General features: G+C 41.1%; 1 protein-coding gene across 3 annotated transcripts in view; it reads right to left on the bottom strand.

Annotated features, from left to right (window-relative positions):
• Positions 1–5,031: 5,031 nt before the first annotated feature.
• Positions 5,032–18,669, bottom strand: part of UPF2 (UPF2 regulator of nonsense mediated mRNA decay) — a gene marked incomplete at its 3' end in the record, with an annotated part of 61,993 nt that continues 48,355 nt past the window's right edge. For 2 of the 3 annotated variants that reach the window (XM_084306538.1, XM_084306536.1), the window contains 3 exons: positions 17,473–17,614; positions 13,723–13,843; positions 5,032–6,336 (listed from right to left, as the gene is read on the bottom strand). In XM_084306538.1, coding sequence (XP_084162664.1) covers positions 6,327–6,336; positions 13,723–13,843; positions 17,473–17,614 — 273 coding nt within the window. Of the gene's footprint in view, positions 6,337–13,718; positions 13,844–17,472; positions 17,615–18,669 lie in introns of those variants that run through there. The other variant, XM_084306537.1, reaches the window with a different exon arrangement.

The raw sequence follows: 18,669 nt of genomic DNA, 5'->3' as shown, positions 1-18,669 counted from the left end.
CGGCTGTGATCCAGACTTCACGGGAGGTGGAAGGAAAAATCGGTTTTGTTTGTAGGGCCAGCCCTTACCTTGCAGCCTGCAGGTTGCCCACTGGGTCACAACTACCTCCTGCTGCTTGCAACCAGCAAAATGAAGACAAAATCCTCTTTGGAGGTTGTGGCAGTCAGTGAAGACACATCAGCCTCACAGCCCCCAGCTGTTACGGACGCACAGGGCACTAATTCCTGACAGTGACCAGTGCAGTGCTCCAGCATCACCCCCCGCACCTTCCTGTGCAAGTCACTGCCCTCAGAGTGCCCGGGAGGTCACACCAACACCCCTGCTGTATTTATTTTTCCCATAACTTTGGCAGAAGCTCCCTCAGTAACGCTCATGCACTAACCCCAAGTCCCTGTTCCTCTCTGAGTGCCCCGCAGCCCCCTTTAGATGGCCTCAGGTGTGCGAGGAGTTGTTCAGACTGACTAACAAAGCTCCGACTCCCTTGTACTGATGCCCAGGGCCTGGAATGACACCAAAAGGAAAGCAGCATTCATACAAGCCGGTAGGCAGCAGCAGGGGGATTATTTTTCATATTTAAACCTCTATTAGGAAGCGGCTGTCACCGCGCCTCTATTTCCACCACACAAAGCAGCGCAGGGGTAGAGAATCACCAGGGGCTTAAAGCTTCACGACCCAGACAGACTTCATTACTAGGGAACATTTCCTGCCTTCCTAAATGGATTTAGTGCGCCTGATTAGGTTTCATTTTTATTTGCAACGTGATTTTTCTGGTGCGTTCAAGCCCAGGCACTGGGCGCTGTGTGCCCGGCGCATCCCATCGAACGTCCCCGCTCCCACGTCGAGAGCACGGCCACTGTGAAATGCAGGCACAGGAGTGCAGCAGGGGAGACTTTACCACAGCAGCCCTGAGGTGCTACCAAAAACACTGCAGAAAGTTAAGGGAAAAGCACAACAAAGTTCTCAAGCTCCTGGGCTGCCAACCATCACCTCCAGAAGAAAAAAAAAAGTGGTTCCCCTTTTCCCCACACGCTTTGACAGGCAAATACCAAAGAATAAATAAATGTTCGTAAAGCCTAAGTCTCCTCCTTTTTAAGTTTTACAACCTTTTTGTTGGTTTTTACTTGCCTGAGAGCTCGGATCCAGGAAATGTAGGGAAGGAAGGGAGAAAGGAAGGAAGGAAGGAGTCTTTAACAAACCAGTGTTTGTTCTTCCAACGAGGGCCACGAACACCGCGTTTTAGTGTCCCGCTCACACCCCAGCAATAACAACTTGAAAGCGGAGTTTATAATTCAAACAATACAAGTAAATGTTTTGACATTGACGCACTCCTTTGATTCTTGCCCAAATAGTTTCCTATTCGCAGCCCGCCTGGAACCACTTAGCCGTGGTTAGAAAGCCCTATTTATAGCTGGGGGTGAGGCGCAGCAGCGAAGCGCCACCTGGGCCCAACGTCTTCAGCAGGGAGAAGGGCATGGGAGGGGAGAAAAAACATCACTGGGGAAAAAACACCTTCTGGAGCTCAAAAGAAAAGGCAAAACGACCAAGTCTTTCTTTCCTGAGGGCAATAGCAGGCAGGTGGTGGTGGTGGCAGTGTGTTTATTTTGGAAATTTTCACTTACCTGGCTGGGAGGTGGAGTCTTGAGGCCACAGTGCCACCTCTGGTGGGCAATAGTGAGGGATCAGCAAGCCCCTTGGCCAATTTTTTCACTTATTTATATTTTTGGATACATCGGGCCCCTGTGCCCATGCCAGGCAGGCAGGAGGGCTGGGAAACGCCACACCACCAGCATGCGGAGTCTGTATTCAGAAACAAGCAGGGAGATCAGTGTTTGGTCACCAGCACCACGTTTCCTCAAGGCAGATGCGCTCCCATCTGAACACTGTCCCAGCAAGTTGCCAGAGCCTAAAGCAGCTGCTCCTTGCAACTCCCAGGGGGGTTGCTGCCAAGTTCAGGGCTGCTGCTTCAAGGAAGGGGCCAAGTGCAATGAAAAAACCTGGAAACTCCAGCAAAGCAGGCTGTCTTCGCAAGGCAGGACTGGTTTTCTAAGCCTTCCTATAGATCAAGTCACCTTGTGTGCATCGGTGTACGTGCACAAATGCTTCTCATGCAGTAATTCCCTTTACATGGCAAACAGAACTGACTGCTTACCTGGAATGACTGCACAGTTAATAAAATTGTAGCAAGTCTGAAAACCCAGCAATGCACCAAAAAGGATTCATACCATTTTTAACACATTATTTCATTGAAAGGTAGAAAAAGGGGGCAGACACCACCAGCTGAGGCTCAAGGTGCTGCCCACAGTTATGCTCCCAAGAAAACCTTGCACTTGCAGATTTTGGCTCCACTCAGGAGCCAGGAGTAACACAGCACCACGGCTCAAATAGGCTTTGAGCCAGCGTGCCATAAATCATGCAGCACATTTTCTGCTTGTCAGCACGCCAGCTCAACAAGCCTGACCACGGTGAAGCCTCAGCTTCAAATGCCCGGACCTAAATTCTTTCCAAATTCTTTCCGGAGACAGATAAGATAGCGGAGAAATCCCTTACGCAATCAAGGACGGGAAACAATTTCTCGCTCATCTACGTGTGCTTTCCCGGATGGGAAAGTGCTCTGCGTTCAGCTACCTCCGTGCAGGTTAAGGGATGCTTGCTTAGAAATCCTCTTCATGGGGACGCCCGCAGCCAGCGTCCCTCAAGGAGCACTCCCAGGGGAACGTCTTTGCCCCCGTCACGCAACGCCGGGGTGAGAATTTGTCACTGAGTCCTTGGTGACATTGTGGAGCCCCTGGAGGTCACCGTGCTGTAGCAAGAGAGGATCGATTGTATTAGACATGACCTTACTGAAAACACTATTAAAATACTCAGAAATTCGCTATTAAGGTACTCAGAAATTATTCTGAGTAACTGCATTCTGCAGGCCCCTCCGAGCAGACCTCAGCATTGCTTGCTGAGGAGCATCTTCGATCCCCATTACCTAATGGTTGGAGCAACTTGCTTTTTCCATTCCCCATGCTGACAGGTCCTGCTCTATGCCATAATCTAACAAAAAGCAGTCGGTGCCTTGCCTCATGCTGGGAGTCACACAGCTCCAGCATCACGAGCCGCAGATACAAACCCGCTTTTCTGGGCTTGGTTTGGGGCACAACTTGAGCAGGTTACTGGTACAGGTTACTCCCCTGATCCCATACCAAAACCAGACTGCACACCTGACCGTGGTGATCAGATAACCTGGAAAGGCAGACCAAGGAAGACAAACCCTTCTAATGGTGTAGAGTTAAAGGCAGCCTTACAAACCCTGCAGCAACAGCCTGCACGTGAACCTGGGAGCCAAACTTTCTCAAGCAGCAGGAAGCCAGCCTGGTGGAGGGCCAGGAAACTGGAAAGCAAACAACAAACAACATCTGAACATCCTTGCACCCTATGAGAACAAGTTCAACACTGAAATCATTGCAAGTGAAACAATCAAAGGGAGATTTTTTTCCCCAAGAACTACAAAAGAATTTATTCCGAAATTCATTTACAAAAGGTTTCACTGAGATGCTTTTGTTTTACTTCATTTCAGCCTGAAGTCAAGGAAACCTCCAGCTGACCTCACGCTGTTGTCAGCAAGTTGTTTTAAAAAATGTTGCCATCAGTCCAAAGAATCCAAGACAAGAAGCTGAGTTTACTATTAGGAACTGGTAGGCATCCTACATCAAAGAAGTGGAAATTATCCATTGGGGAAATCTTTCTATGGTCATATTGCTCAGTTATAAACGTGGTTAGTAAATGCACAAATGGAAGTGCAAAAAAATGGTATGAAAATAGTTCCACATGCTGTTCTTACACCAAAATTGAAACCAAGACTCCATCTCCCTGCAAAGTACTTCTCCCTGTGGGGCACTTCACTTCCCACAGCTACAATGTGGAAGTTACTTTCTCTGAGTGCAGAGACAACAGTAGCTGGAGACACTTTTGAAAGGATTTTTTGGAGGTGACTGTGCATATTCAGAATACCTGCCTGCTTAGCAAATGAGATCTAAACCTGGCAGAAATCTAGAGAAACACATCTGTGTGGGATGCTCTAAATTAAACTTCAGGTGATGTTCCACAAACTGGAAGCTGTGTAATGGCATCCCATTATGCTGTCCAGCCAGGTCCTCAGGGAAATTGTGCACAGACCATTCCAGTGCTTCCCCATCCCCAAATGCTGTTACAGCACATGCAGGCAAAGGAGGAGACCTAAAATTGCTCTGACAATTAGTTTTTTCCCTACTTTAACTGCTCAATTCCATGATTAAAGACCATTTAAGTAGGTGTATTTTCAAAACCTTGAATTCTTCTCTCCAAAGCATCATCAGGAACCTTATGTGTTTTAAAACTCACTGAGCTAACAGCATAACTAGGCAAAACCGAAGATGCTGTCTTTATTTTAGACCCGTCAGGTGATGGCAACAAACGCCATCAGTGCACAATTTCACCAACACTTCAAATGAATTTACCACCAAAGGGAGTTCTGCTTCCCTCGTGTCAGTCCACGTATGGTCCACCAGCATTTCACCCTGTCAGGGGCTAGCCCACGGACTGAGAAGCGATGCAAGAAGCCAAGAGAGAACTCACCTACCTCACAATCCCAACAGCACCTTGATCTAACATGGGTCAGTCTTCTGCTCTGGTTCACCGTGGAGCTGCAGGACCCCAAGAGGGCAACAACTGGCTGCTGTAGGTGAGCCAGCAGTGGAGCCATCTCTTTCAAAGCCGCCGTCTGCGTATGACAACAGAAGTTATGTTACAGAAGACCTCAGTTTCACAGCTTCTTGCTACCCAGCAAGAAAGTCCCGCAGCTCTTACCAAGCAAGAAGTCTGTTTCCTTACCAAGCAGGCAAATCTGTTTCAGGAGTGCTTTTCGAGGCAGGAATCCTCTTGCTTTGGTACAGCGTCAACTGCTGAAATACCTGTATAAAGTACGGCCTGAGGTACAGCCCCGAGATACACCATGAACTCCTCAAAGCATTATTTTAGAAGAACAAAGGCAACGTAACGAGTCGGACACCAATTCTAAATTACAACACTTTATTGCAGCATTGGCAAAGGTCAGATTTCTGAAGCTGGTGAAGATCGGGCGGCATTTCTGTATGAAATGTTACAATTTTACAAGTCTCTCTTCCTACATGCAGAAACCAAAAAACAGTGGTAAAAAGAATTTTAAAAGAGCTAGAAAAAAAAAGAATTAGTAACATACAGATGAGCTCCTTAACTGAATTAACTACTTCTACCTGAAAGCAAACAAAAATCTATGCTAATAAATAACAGATTGTCAGAAACAGACCAAGAAACCTCATTTCTACTTAGAAAAAAATAAAAATTCTACTTGTTTCCAGATGTATTTATTTTTTTTTTTAAACTTTTGTTTGTTTCAATAGACACAGAGGCTTATCAACCCATGAAGATCAACAAAATATTTGGATCCGCTCCTTGACATCCCCCTGTTATGCTGACTGGCACGTTTTGGTTTTCAATGATACATACAATGGGCTCAACTATATCCCTGTCCTTAGGCTGGTGTCAGGCTGTTCCAAGCAGTATGAGTCAACACCCTGTGTTAATCCACTTCACATTCTATTTTAAACCTTAACAGACATTTTACCTCCTTGGCTCTAAAGTTTTGTGTTTTTTATCACCCCTTCCCGCTCCCCAACCCCTTCTTTCTCGCTTGTCTGGCAGCAGAAGGCTACTCCTTCACCAGCAGGTCGGGAGGAGCATCTGATGGCTGAGACGTTCTCCCACGTGTCAGGGTTTTCTTTCCCGTTTCACCGTTTGCTCTACGTTTTCCTACTGTAGATTCGCAGCCCCCAACGAACACCCTTCCGACGCCAAGTGCTCGACCCGGAGATAACGCAGCTCGCACCAAGCGTGCAGCTTTGCTTTCCCACTTACTGGGCGCCACCAAGACCTTTTCCACTCCCGTGGAATCCGTCTGAATTTCAGGTTGATCTCTTGTTTCCTCTGAGCTGCTCCCCGGTCAAGTTAACCATCTCATTCGTTTGCTTCTGCTCGTATGAGAAGATTAACCCTCACATGGTTCCCGTTACAAAAAGCTTTGTGTTTTGTGTTTTTTTTTGGCAGGCCATGACTGGAAGCTTCCACTTGTTCTGTGCGGGTTTTGGGGGGGAAGAGAGGAGGCTGCTGTTTCTGCCCCACGGCCCCAGCCTGTCCCAGGTTTCGGTTCTGAACGCTCTAGGCTGACATGCTGAGATGTGTCCACTGCTCTCATTTAATTGCTGGAGGACTCCACTATCCACAACATCAGAGATACAGGACCTAATGAAATGACACTTGCTGCTGGATCAACGTCTCCTACGAAAAAAAAGGAAAAAAGAAACGGTTCAGTAAGAAATATCCAATCCTCTCCAGGTTAGCAACCACCCGAATCTGTCCGTGATTTTCATCTACCTTTATCTTTAGCACTTGGAGGTTACACATTTCTATTAGCCATGCACACTTTAAGATGAGACCATGCTGGACAAAAGGCAACAAACCTCTGTATCAGGAACAACAAGCCCCCTACACAACTGCAGCAGATCAATCTAAAGTTGATCAGAGACAGCTGCCTTTCCCTACCAGGCAAGGTGCTAGGTTACTGAAGTGCACAGCTATCTGTGAATTTACAGAAATGCACGTTATTTTAGACAGTTTTAATTTTTGTGCACAATTTCTTCACTTTTAGGAGTACTGCAGAAGTGTTAGAGAGGGCTTCCTAGAGCCAGGTAGTTGTTCACAACATTTTTAGAGAGTATTGAAGCCTTTGATCATCCTTTGGTGATGAAAGACAGCTCCCTACCCAGAACAGCCACATTTTATTCTCTTAAGAGTGTAAAAATGCATTGAAAGATCACACCAATTTGCAGAAATGTGATCCACGATCAGGAAATCTAGAAGTAGCACCAATCTTGTGTCACTAACCCTGGATACCAGAACCGACAGCTGTGCTGGAGTGGTTTTTGTTGATTTCTAGACTATAAAATTTAGTAGTGCAAAACAAAGTGAAAATTTGACAATATTTACAATCCCAAGGAAGTTCCTGGGCTCCATACCCAGGTCTTTTACCACGTAAATGAAACAGGCCATATTCTTTATGTTAATGCATAAACCTCAAGCATTTGCTAAACAGTAAGTTAATCTAAAACTTGCTTTTATTGGAAATCTTGCGAGAAAAATGTTGCAAGCAGGTAAAACTAGCCATAGGGCTTTCTGCATTTCTCAGAACAGAAGCATCCACAGTGATTTACTGCTCTTACATACTGCAGTGTTTTGTTATTCAATCTCTCATTAATTCAGCATTCCTGTGTTTTGTTTAAATACACAGTGTTTTCGTCAGGAGGTACTGAGCTGATGCACCTGCAGAACTTACTGTGCTTTTGCTTTTTTTGTTTGTTTTAAGCCTTAGCATTAGATAACAGAATATTCTAACTCTTTTTTGGTGCGCTCAAATCATCACCAACATTGGCTACTTGGCTGCAAAGCAAGGAACTTCAGTTTTAATAAGATTTAACTTGATGAACGCTCCAGCTGCGAAAAAACTTCAAGCATCAGCGCGTTGCAGAGTTGTGCTTTTATCTCCCCATCTCCCCTAAAAACACAGTTATTTTCTGTTGATGTGGAGGGGAGGAGAAGCGTTACAACTAGCTGTGTGCATCTAACCTAGCAGAAGTTACTTTCATCCCAAACAGCAGCTGCCGTGGCATGCTGGTGGTAGATAAGGCAGAGCGAGTTGTGTTTCAAAGGATTAGGGCACGATGCTGCTGGTAAGCCCGAGCAGTATTTCTACAAACAGGTATTTCAAGGGACATTTCTCTTCAAACCAGTAAACAGCACAGAACAGCTAAAAGTTCAGTTAAAAAAAAAATAAAATCATCATGATTGACTTTTAAAGACAGAAAAACTATGCATTCGCCAAGTAATTTTGACAATAAGCAGAAAAGTGACCCCTCCTTCTGTTCAAAAACCTTGATCCAGACCTTTGTTTGACAAGGTCAAACTCTGAAGAAAAAAAAAAAAAGCTGTAATTAAAAACAGGCTGCAGATGTGTGATTTTGCAAACTCCCCCCACCTCCCTCCCTTCCCTGCTACCAACACAGTTATCAGTTGGTGTAACAACCTTACAGCCATCTTCTCAACTGCATCACGTAAGCATTAATACTGGCTACATTCTCCACAGGAGAGAAAACCATTTACTTAGCCACGCCTGGAGTAGAAAATTGGAATTTGCGTAAGTGTTCAGAAACACTACACCGCTCCTACAGGTGAGGAAATAATAATACACACATGACTTTGAAATCAGGTTCCTTCTGCACATTGACATCACAAGATGACATACAAGAAGAATCCTCCTACTTTTTAACATGTGAGGTGCTTGAGATTAAGCTGCACGCTAGTCCCTAAACCCTTTATGTCCCCCAGCAACCCACACTGCTCTGTGTATTTCTGGAGTCACGCATTTCTTCACAGACTTCAGGCACCTCCCTTCTCCTCCAAACCCCTCTCAAAACTCACTTGCTGCTCTGCTTTCCATGGCCACTTTCAGCTCTGGTGCTGCCTGGTCCCTCTCCATCACATTAACCAAACCCAACAACATCAAAAAGATACAATGAACACCTGAAAGCTACTTTTTTCCATTTTAAACAATGTTTTTTTTTTTCCAGGAACAGTTCTTGTCTTTGTGTGCCTTATTCTGTTGAACGTTCCTTTTTTGTTTTCAGTTACACAAGCTTTAGCAGGGAAGATGCTTGTTTAAGGAGGAAAACAGCATCTGAAGTTCGCACTCCTGCTCTAAGCTGCTCCCCTGCATGGGCAGCAAAGGTGCCTGAAGAGAACCGATGCTTGCTTTCAGCTCTCTGCCCCACAGAGACAGCTCTCTGCTTGTCTTCCACGGGGGAGCATGCACAAACAGACTGAAGGGACTTGATTCCAGGATAATGAATGCAATAACAGATTAAAAAACGTATCGTACTGTAATGTGGAATGGAGAGAAATTTCAACAGATGTGCATTTGACCGAGTCCAAGCACGTTACCATTGCTGGAAGGAGTAAGAGCTCTCAACAGCAAAACTGAAATGCCACAATGCAGAACGTCAACCTAGCCATGGTGTATTGAAAAACAGAGCACTGGATTTTACATAGCTGCTATCAATTTACCTGTGTGAAAATATGCTCTCTGGACCAGCCCTATTTCAATGTGCTTCTGGACTATTACGATTTAAGGTGCCCCGATTATTTCTTCATAAATCTGAATTACCAGCTCCCATACTCTGAAAGTTGCCAATTCACATCTGCAAAACCCAGACTCACTGAAGGAAGGGAACTGTAAGTTGTTCGAGTTACTTCGTATTTCCATCTCTTCAAACAATAAAATACTCCCATATAAAATCCAAGTCATAGCACACAAACTGGGAAGGTGTTTTGAAGATTGGTAGTTTCCAGAAGTTCACGGAACTTTTTTTTGAGGGTTTATTTTTCTTTTTAAGTAGTATGTCAATGTTTTTTTAATGAAATGTTCTCAATAAATGAGAATTTATTTGTAAATATTTGTAAATAAAATGTACAAATTTGTAAATAAAATCTTGTCTTCCTTTCCCTCTAAACTTCACATTGAGTCTAGCCTAGACACCAAATCCATATTTGCAGAGCCCAGCAAGTATCATATTAACAAGGCAGAGAAAAGCCAGGTCTGGAGGTGTTTATCCCTCGTGTCCCAGTGCAGTTTGACAAAAGGAGCTCCAGGAATTAGGACACAACCTCCAACCTACCCTGGGCCTTCCTCCCTTAAGACAGCTAAAAAAGGAGGTCTGCATTTCTATAGATGGCTTTCATGGAAGGTTACAGTGGTGAGTGTATGTAGTAGGGAAAAGGATGTAATGCAGGATTAAAAATGACAACTGAGAAAGGGTCAGTATTAAACTGCCGGTGGAAAAGATGGCAAAGAACTGGGTGAACTGAGCCAGTACACAATTAAATTGAGGATTGAATATCTTAATTTTTTTATGATACCTTGAATGTGAAGATGGGAATAATTTTACAGCAAAAAATTCTGAACCAAGAGTAAAATACTACTGCTATGGTGATCTTCCCATATTTTGGAAACGAATACAAGAGCCCATTGAAAATGACAACCAAGCAGCACGATGAACCAGGGAATACATGTGTCGGTTCTCAAGACAGTGACACACCAACACCAAGGGTTTGTCTGGTCCAAGACAATGACAATCAGCTAGACTGAGGCTAACAGAATATGAGCAATCAGATCTCAGCTGCCCATGACTTCTGGTATTTCACTAAGTGGACTGAAAGCTTCAAAATACAGCATCAGTCAATACATCAGATATATGGTGGGTGATGCATCAAGTATTCTTGTGCAGCAGCTGTAACACAAAAACATGAAGTTCAATTCACATTCTTCCCTATTATCCATGCTCTGATTTTTCAGCATTAATAAAATACTATTATGAGAATATTTAGCTAATAAAATCCTAGCATCCTGTTATTACCTTCATGCTTCATATTTCTTCATTAAGTGGGTTCAAGAGCAATAAGAGTCAGATGCAAATAGCTGAGCTGAAATTATCAACTAACTTAACCATGATTTAGTTTGTCAGCTTACGCACGCATCTCAATGGGCCTGTTCACAGCAACAGGTCTTCTTTCTGTACTACACTTTCAAAACAGCAGGGAGTTTTGAAGTTACTAGTTTTAATAAGACTAGATTTAACTAGTCTTATTAAAGTTAAAAACCTCCTTGGTAAAGCTTACTTCTGTACACTCAAAGTTCTCAGTGTAATTCTTTTTTCTTGGTAACGTGTAATTCTTTCTTGGTAACGTATGCTTTTAAACAGATTTCATAAAATGTAGTTATTTATATTTCATTTTATGAGCAAGTCATTTAATGGATCTCGATCCTCTTTAAAGATAAGTAAGGCGCTTTCTAGTGAAGAGAGGGGCTGTTCTCCAAAACCGTAGAAGAGTATTTTCCTGATAACATCATCATAAAAAATTACTTTTGTAGATTTTGTGTTTCCTGAAGTTCCAGTTTAACAGTTTGATAACCAAAGTCTTATTGTAAGGCTAAACAACTGGAGGCAAGAGTAAGAGTTGTTAAATTGCACTGAATGCTGCTTAAGCAAGTCAAGGAACTCTGCTTTTAATGGTGTTAGAGTTAAGTACCTTCAAGGCCAGTCAGCCTTAAAAGTTCGAGTCCCCCCAAAAATCCTCTCCTTGCAGGATCAGCATGTCTTAACTTGAAGTTATACAAGCAGGTGTTTACAAATAAAGAGCAAGAAACTAATTTTTGACGCAGCACTTTGCACACACTAACAGTAAGAAATCTGACAAAAGCTGAAAGTCTCATTGCATTTAATTCAACACAGAAACAGAATATTAAAAAATAAGAGTAACTACTACAAAAGATTTTTCCTGTTAAGTGATTCATGCATTACAGACACTGCCACTAATTCATTCTTCCATTTACTGCGCTGTTATCACAGGTGAAAGAATTGCCAAATGTGTGTGGGTGGAAGGTTGGTGTGAGTTACTCACCTATAATTCTAAAAATTATTTACTTAGGACCCTGCTAGACCAGAATAGAATCACAGAAAATTTTAGGTTCAAAGGGCCCTCTGGAGGTCATTTAGCCTGAACTCCTGCTACTATGATTCTATAAAAGTTGGGCTAACTGCAAAGCCAGATCCAGTTGTTTATGTAAAGGTAAAACATGAAATCAATTTTTCTACTCTTAACACTACCCAAAAATGCAAGAAACTGCTCATCCTGACATTAACTTTCAGAACCTGCCAGATTGTAGTTTAAAATGTAATCAATGAAGACAATTGCTTGCTCAAATCACCCCTAACCTGAGGAAATGTAGAATAAAAAGTTGCATATCTTAAAGAAGGGAACAGACATGATTATTTTCAGCAAGTTTAGAGTTATTACAAGAAAATAACTGATCTGTCTTTATACACAAAGAAACAACCAGAACTAGCTCACTCGTCTCATAAACAAATCTGTAGTTCAGAGTCATTAAGATTGGAAAAGGCCTCTAAGATCACCTAGTCCCTAAAATCATCCAGTCCAACTGCCCACCTACCACCAATATTACAGACTGTTACACAGACTGGTTCTAGCATATAGAAGAGTGAAGATTTCTTCACACAGACACTAAAATGAAAAGCTCAGTGTAAAAGTTTTGCCCTCAACAAATAGCAAGATACTCTAGTGTCCTCATGGGAGCTGGTGGGGTAGTCTTGACTAGAAAGCGAGGAATACTGCAATTCACCTGTCAAAGTCAGAAGACAATCTTGAATATATCCCATAAATCTGAAGCTCTTAAAAGCATAGGTGACACAAAGCCTGTACTAGTGGTAGTAAGCCAAGGGTAGACCCAGTCTTCAATAAATTAAACTCTGCTTAAGCATCCTTCACTGCAGGTTAAAAAAAAAAAGTTTCCTTACTACGGGCTAGGATGGTTCAACTGATGCATGACTGCAAGCCTGAGCACTGCACCATGCAGCAAATAAAATATGCCCACTAAAACTAACTTCCTGGCCTCTGCTCTAAGGAGCTTATAGATTAGAAGGAACAAAGAATAAGTTACATAAGACAAAACTATATCAGAATTGCAAGCACATGGCACAGACATTTGAACAAGGAAACACTGCTTAAACTGTTCTCTGGACAATGCCTGACCTAGTTTACAGTGAAATCCTAAATTATGTTTTTCCTAAAACATTTGAAAACAAAAGCCTTTGAAAAGAACCACTGTCCTGGGAAATTTTATATATATACACACACACATATAAAACTAGAAGTATCATATTTGCTGATCTGGTCCCTGTATTTAAAGAACTCCAGTGTACTCCTCCTCACACAGGCTACAAGGTACTTGTGACAGATAACTGAAAGACCTGCAAGAGAAGACTGCATAGTTACTTGTAAAACAATTGCAGGTGTTACAGCAATTCAGTGTAACTGAACAGTTTTTGTTTCTATGACAGAATTAGACCACAGTGAAATGAAAAACTAAATGGATAACATTAATCATTCTACTGAATTACATTTAGTACTTCATAAAAGTTAAAATGCAGTCTTTTTTCAAAAAAAAAAAAAAATGATTTTTTTTTAATACAAACGGTTTCTGTATAAGGGCTTGTTGGAACAAGATATCAGAAAGCTACAAAAATTCTTACAATAATGTACCAGAAGGAGGTTGGCAATATCACTGTAACACAGTACAGTGCACGAACTTATTTCTAGTTGACAAATATAGACCACTTAGTAAACTTGTCCCTTCCCATTGTTGCTCTCATCTACCTACCTCCAAGATTATTTTTTCCAAAGAGGAACATGAAAACACTCCATTTCACCTGATCTTCTGCCTATTCAAATCTGTGCTGCAACATTAATTTGCTAGTTTTTCTCAAGCTTAATCTGAGTGAGAGAAGGCACGGAGACATATTAAAACTGCACCGGGACTACTGAATGAAATAATCCTCTGGCTTGCCAACTCTGTCAAGGATACATTCACAGACACCATGTTAGAAGCACAAAACATTGCTCAGTATTTTCAGAGAATGCTTTAGAAAGGAAACCAACAAATCTACTCACATTATGCAGATCATTATCTGCCTCAATTATGAGGGTAATTACTTGCCTAGAACCAGAATTACCACATTTAGAGGAAGATTGTCCTACCTCCCACCAGTTTTAAAGATTAGATCTGCATTAGGTGCTCCCTTCGGATGCTGGTAACGAGGACGCCGTTCACGATTTGTATTTGCTGGAGCCGGACGCTGTGCCAGAGACTGCAACATTTCTGTAATGTCATACGGAAAGAAAGTTAAATACTTTTGTTATGTATCTTTTTAAAGAGGAATTTACACAAATCACATTTCACTGCTACAAAGTAGAAAAAAACATTATTTACACTTTTTTTGCTTTAGAGTTAAGACTTCTCATGTTATTCCAGAGCAGCTCTTTTTTTTTTTTTTTTTTTTAATTACTGAAATTGCACAGACAGCTTTGACAAATCCACACTACCCCACGACGTGAACTTGTGTTTCCAGATGTTCTTACAGAAGGAACTGCCAGCCATGATTTTCATCACAGGTGCTTAAGGAGGGAGCTGTGACCTTTTCCTTCCGAATGCAGCTACCACTGACTGAATCAATGATGAGGGACAAAGGTTCACAGCACTGTGAGAAGCCTTAACATAAAACTGCCCTGCAATGGGAACAACTGGACAATGCTGCTGCCAAGTGAAGACGCCGTGAGAAACTTGTCCTAAATTAGCATCCGTAAGTCAGGTATTTGTCTAAACTAGTCCTAATAGGATCCTTTTACAGAGGAGACAGACCTGAAGAGGGTGACTCAGCTGACCTACATTACAACAGCTGTCTTTTGGATGGAATTTTGCTCTTTGTGATCAGAAGGAAGAAATAGGTGCATGCTGAGAGCAGTTACCAGTTGAGCACTGGACATCCAGGCTTTTGGACAGCTTAAGTAGAAGCATGATGTGTTGACATTTGGTAAAGCTTCACTTCATTTTGTTGTGATAAAAAAAATAGGTCTTTACTAGACTAAACTAATGGTGCTGAAGTATCTGATACAATTACAAATACATCACAAGAACCTCCACATACCCTCTGTCCGTACATCAGCACATCGGACAGCAAGCAGTTCTGACAGTCCACCTGTGCAAGAATCTACCCTGCTCAGCAAACAGATGGCATAGCTGAAGAGGAAAGGTAGAACGAGCTGCTAACCAGCTTATCTCTGAAAGTCTGCTCTGTCTGGTTCTGTAATCTCTGCTAATCTCCAGGCTGGTATTGGAGACACAAGCCCATCATCTGTTAGAAACAAACTTCCACTACTCTCAGGAAGACTTGCACAAGCCAGAACTGGAGACTGGTGAGATTCTATCACCACTTACTGAAAGCTTTGCATGCATTTTGGAAGTTATCCATTCAATCTTTGGGAAACTGCGAAGCTATGAATGATTTAATATACAATATTGGTGTCAACACTTAATAAAGCACGTGTTTGTATGCTGCATGCTCCCCTATCAACACCCAGAAAAGGCCAAGAAAACCATTCAACACACTGAATAGTCCCTGCTTGTAAATGTCAGGAAGTTACATCCTTCAGAAACAATTCTGTTTATCAAGACAGATCTCTAACAAGGCAATGTCAAGACCAGGAAGAAAACAGCAGACGATGGTACACTGCCAGGCAGGCGCTAGAAGCAAGTGCCGAACCATCCAGCACGTGTGTACCTGTCTCTTCTGTTTTCCACACCATGGGTAAAAGAAAATAGTGGAGCTTGTGACAAGTCAGTAACATGAGAAACTGAGTAATTGAGAAGATAACAGGAGGGAGAGAAGGCAAGGGAACACAACATATTAGCTAGGCTGAGCACATCACCTATCTGGTTTTAGTGAAGAAAAAAAATGTACACAAAAATACCAGCCTAAGTTAAGATCACCCAGTTCCTATTGCTTCTTCACATTAAAGTGTGTGCAATACGAATAAACATAAACTAGTATTAAATAATTACTTAATAATACTTTGAAGTACTTCGCAGCTAAGTTTTCATTTATTACCTAAACTGTGTAAATGGAAAAAAACAAATGTACATGAAACAGTTCGGACAACCTTGAGGCACTCTTCCAGGAATTATGACTTTCCCCCACCCTTGGTAACTTCAAAGCTTGAAACAAAGAAAGAGTTGGTTTTAAATGTCAGTGTGTTTATATATGTACCAACTTGTTAGAAGCAAGCTGACTCCTCCAAAGGAACCCTCAAAAGGAACCATGGGCTGCATGTTGTTTATATTTATTTTATATGTAATTAAAAATAATGCCAAACAGGAGTGTTATTTAGCCTGTGTAATCTATTGAATTAGTGTCCTTTTTAGTTTGGTTTTACTTTGCACATTAGCCAGGTCTACAAAAGAGAATCAAAGTAAAAATTAATCAATTTTAAAACTGGTATTAGTTATGGCAAAACCTATTTCTAGAGTGTTATTTCCCATGAATTAATGCTTTACAGACAGCACCTACAAAAAATATGAGAACATAAAATGAAACAAATGTGATCATATTTTAGATATGAATCACAACTGCTCGCAATAAAATCTTACATTAAACAGGCTGATTTTTTAAAGATACCCACAAATTCACAAGACAGGTCCTAATAAACTAAATGCCCTGACCACCATAAAAATATCAGAAGAGTCATTAATGAGTGAAACCCCATAAAAAGTCTGAAAAATGCACTTAAGTGTCTAATTCTGAAGTCTACTGTTTCTTTCTTTTTCATTAGGTGACTTTATAAGAGGGAAGTGTCTTGGAAAACAAAATTTAAGCAGAGTATGACATTTAACACTAAGAACATATTGTATATCCTTTTCACAACTCTGTAGACACCTGCTTTGGAAAAATAATCCTTTTCAGGATTACAAGCTTAGTTCTTGTGTTATCAAAATCCTGAATGAAGTTTCCATGGTGTGTTTTTTTTATATATATATAATTAGATCTGCTGCTTTAATTTAAATTTCCCATTTCTTGATAAATAATGACCTTTCAGCTTAAATGAGATTTCCTGATAATTAACTACTTATACTGTGATTACCACCAGACTGCAGCATCTTCACAACAAAAAATAGAGCAGGAACTTTGGAGATATTAAATGGAAAAATTAACAAGAGAACTGAATACCGTCAGTTTTATTTGTTTTGGCTTTGTTTACTAGTCTTTACTAGGAAAATAGTCTGAAAAAAAAAAAGTGCACTAATTCAGGGACTATATATGATTTGTTGGATTAATTATTTCAATTTGTCAATGTTCCAAAATGCTTGGTTTATACATGATCTAATTTGCTTTTTAAAGCTATAATTTGTAGAAAACTTTCATTTTGCTAATATATTATGTTCCATATTTTTAGGGCTCCTGGAACAGCTGAGGTTAATAGTCTTATTTTTCAGGCAAAGGTTACCAATAAGTATTTGCACGTCTTAATGTGAAGACCCCAAATACCTTTGTGTATTTATATCTAAAAACCAGAGTTTAAATTGCACGAATTGAATTCCTCTTGTATCCAACTCAATTCTCTTCCAGTAATGGAGACAATGCCACAACCATCATGTTAATTTTGTGTTAGCTTATTTTCAAGGAAGCTGTGATCCCAGTTCTTCCCCTTTTCCAAACTAAACAAATGTTTAGATTTATTGAGACCCACTTAAAAGCTCCCTTTCATGGAAGAGCTGTGAAACCATCTTTGAGCATAGAGTAAAGTGTGCATATAACGAAGAGCTGAAGTACAGGTTTTCCATGAAGCATTACAAAATAACATTCAGAACTTCTACTGCTAATTATCATAGATATTTCTGCAGATCCATGAAAGTTCCTCTGAAGATGAAAATGAAGCACTCGGTTATTTTCTTACCCTGGTAGTCCTCTTGTTCTTGCCGTTCGTTGATATCCAAAGTGAGCTTTTTCATCCGCATTCTCTCCTCCTGTTCAGCCTGCTGTTGGTTCCAGTGGTTTGCAGCAAGTTGGGAAGACATCGGCACATTTAAGATCTTAAACTGCAAGTGAAAATAAATTTAAGTGCCCATCAAAGAACAAAAAAAGACAGTAGGGTAATGGTTATTTCTACGTTATGATGAGTTACCTTCTACAGAAGTTTCTACTGAAAAGTATTTTTTCCTTCTTTTTTTTGTTTAAGCTCTACTTTGCTTAATGACACATGAGAAAAATACAAGGTATTGAGACGCTCTGAAGACATACAGAACACACAAAAAAGGCTGAGTAATTGGAACAAAATTAATTCTCACCAGCAACACATAGCTATAATGCTTCATTTCTTATGTTGATACAAGCCTCTTTACATAGACATCCCCACAGTGAATTACACTGGTCTTGAGATAACGACCACAGCTGGCTCAAGAAAGCTGCATCTCCCTACAAAGTCCTCTTCCTTCCAAAAAGGAGATGAAACCCCTAAGCAGAATTTCTACCATTATCCCTTGTGATAACAGAGGAGAGAAAACCTGAGGGTTTCAGCTATCCTCCAGCTTTCCTTGGTGAGTACCCTTCTTTTCTGTGGATGATTCTGGCTCCTTGGTGCTAGGAAAACACATAGCGATGGATACATTTTTTTTTTTGTCCTCAGACTCAAAATTCAAGCTTATATTGCCACAGGAAAATGTTTTACAGTAATCCCAAAATATATAAGTAATTTTTAATCTGACTTGAAACTGAAACAATAGCTTTCAGAAACCCTTTAACACTAAAGTTTGTGCAAACATTCAGAAAAATTTCACTTCCCCTTTCAATTGCATCTCCATTAGAAATAAATATTTGAGCTATAAGTGGGATAATGCATTTAAAGATAATCACACCCCATATTCCACGAACTACTCTGAATCCCGCTGCTTGGTCTCATCATCTGAAATCTATTTCCACAGAAATAGAAACGGGCAAATTTCAGCGTTCTCTTCTGCTACGCTGTCAAAACCGCAGATGAAATGGTGCATTAACAAAACCTCCGTTGAGATGCTATGTAGTAAACAGAGTCTTCACTGCATGTACGTAGTATTTCATGCAGTAATTACTGAAAAAAGCTCAAAGTACCTATTAC

The sequence above is a fragment of the Netta rufina genome (assembly GCF_964035555.1).
Source record: "Netta rufina genome assembly, chromosome: 1".
In the NCBI taxonomy this organism is placed as follows: Eukaryota; Metazoa; Chordata; class Aves; order Anseriformes; family Anatidae; genus Netta; species Netta rufina.
Note: the sequence above shows the minus strand (reverse complement) of the source record. Positions and strands in the feature narration are given on the sequence as shown.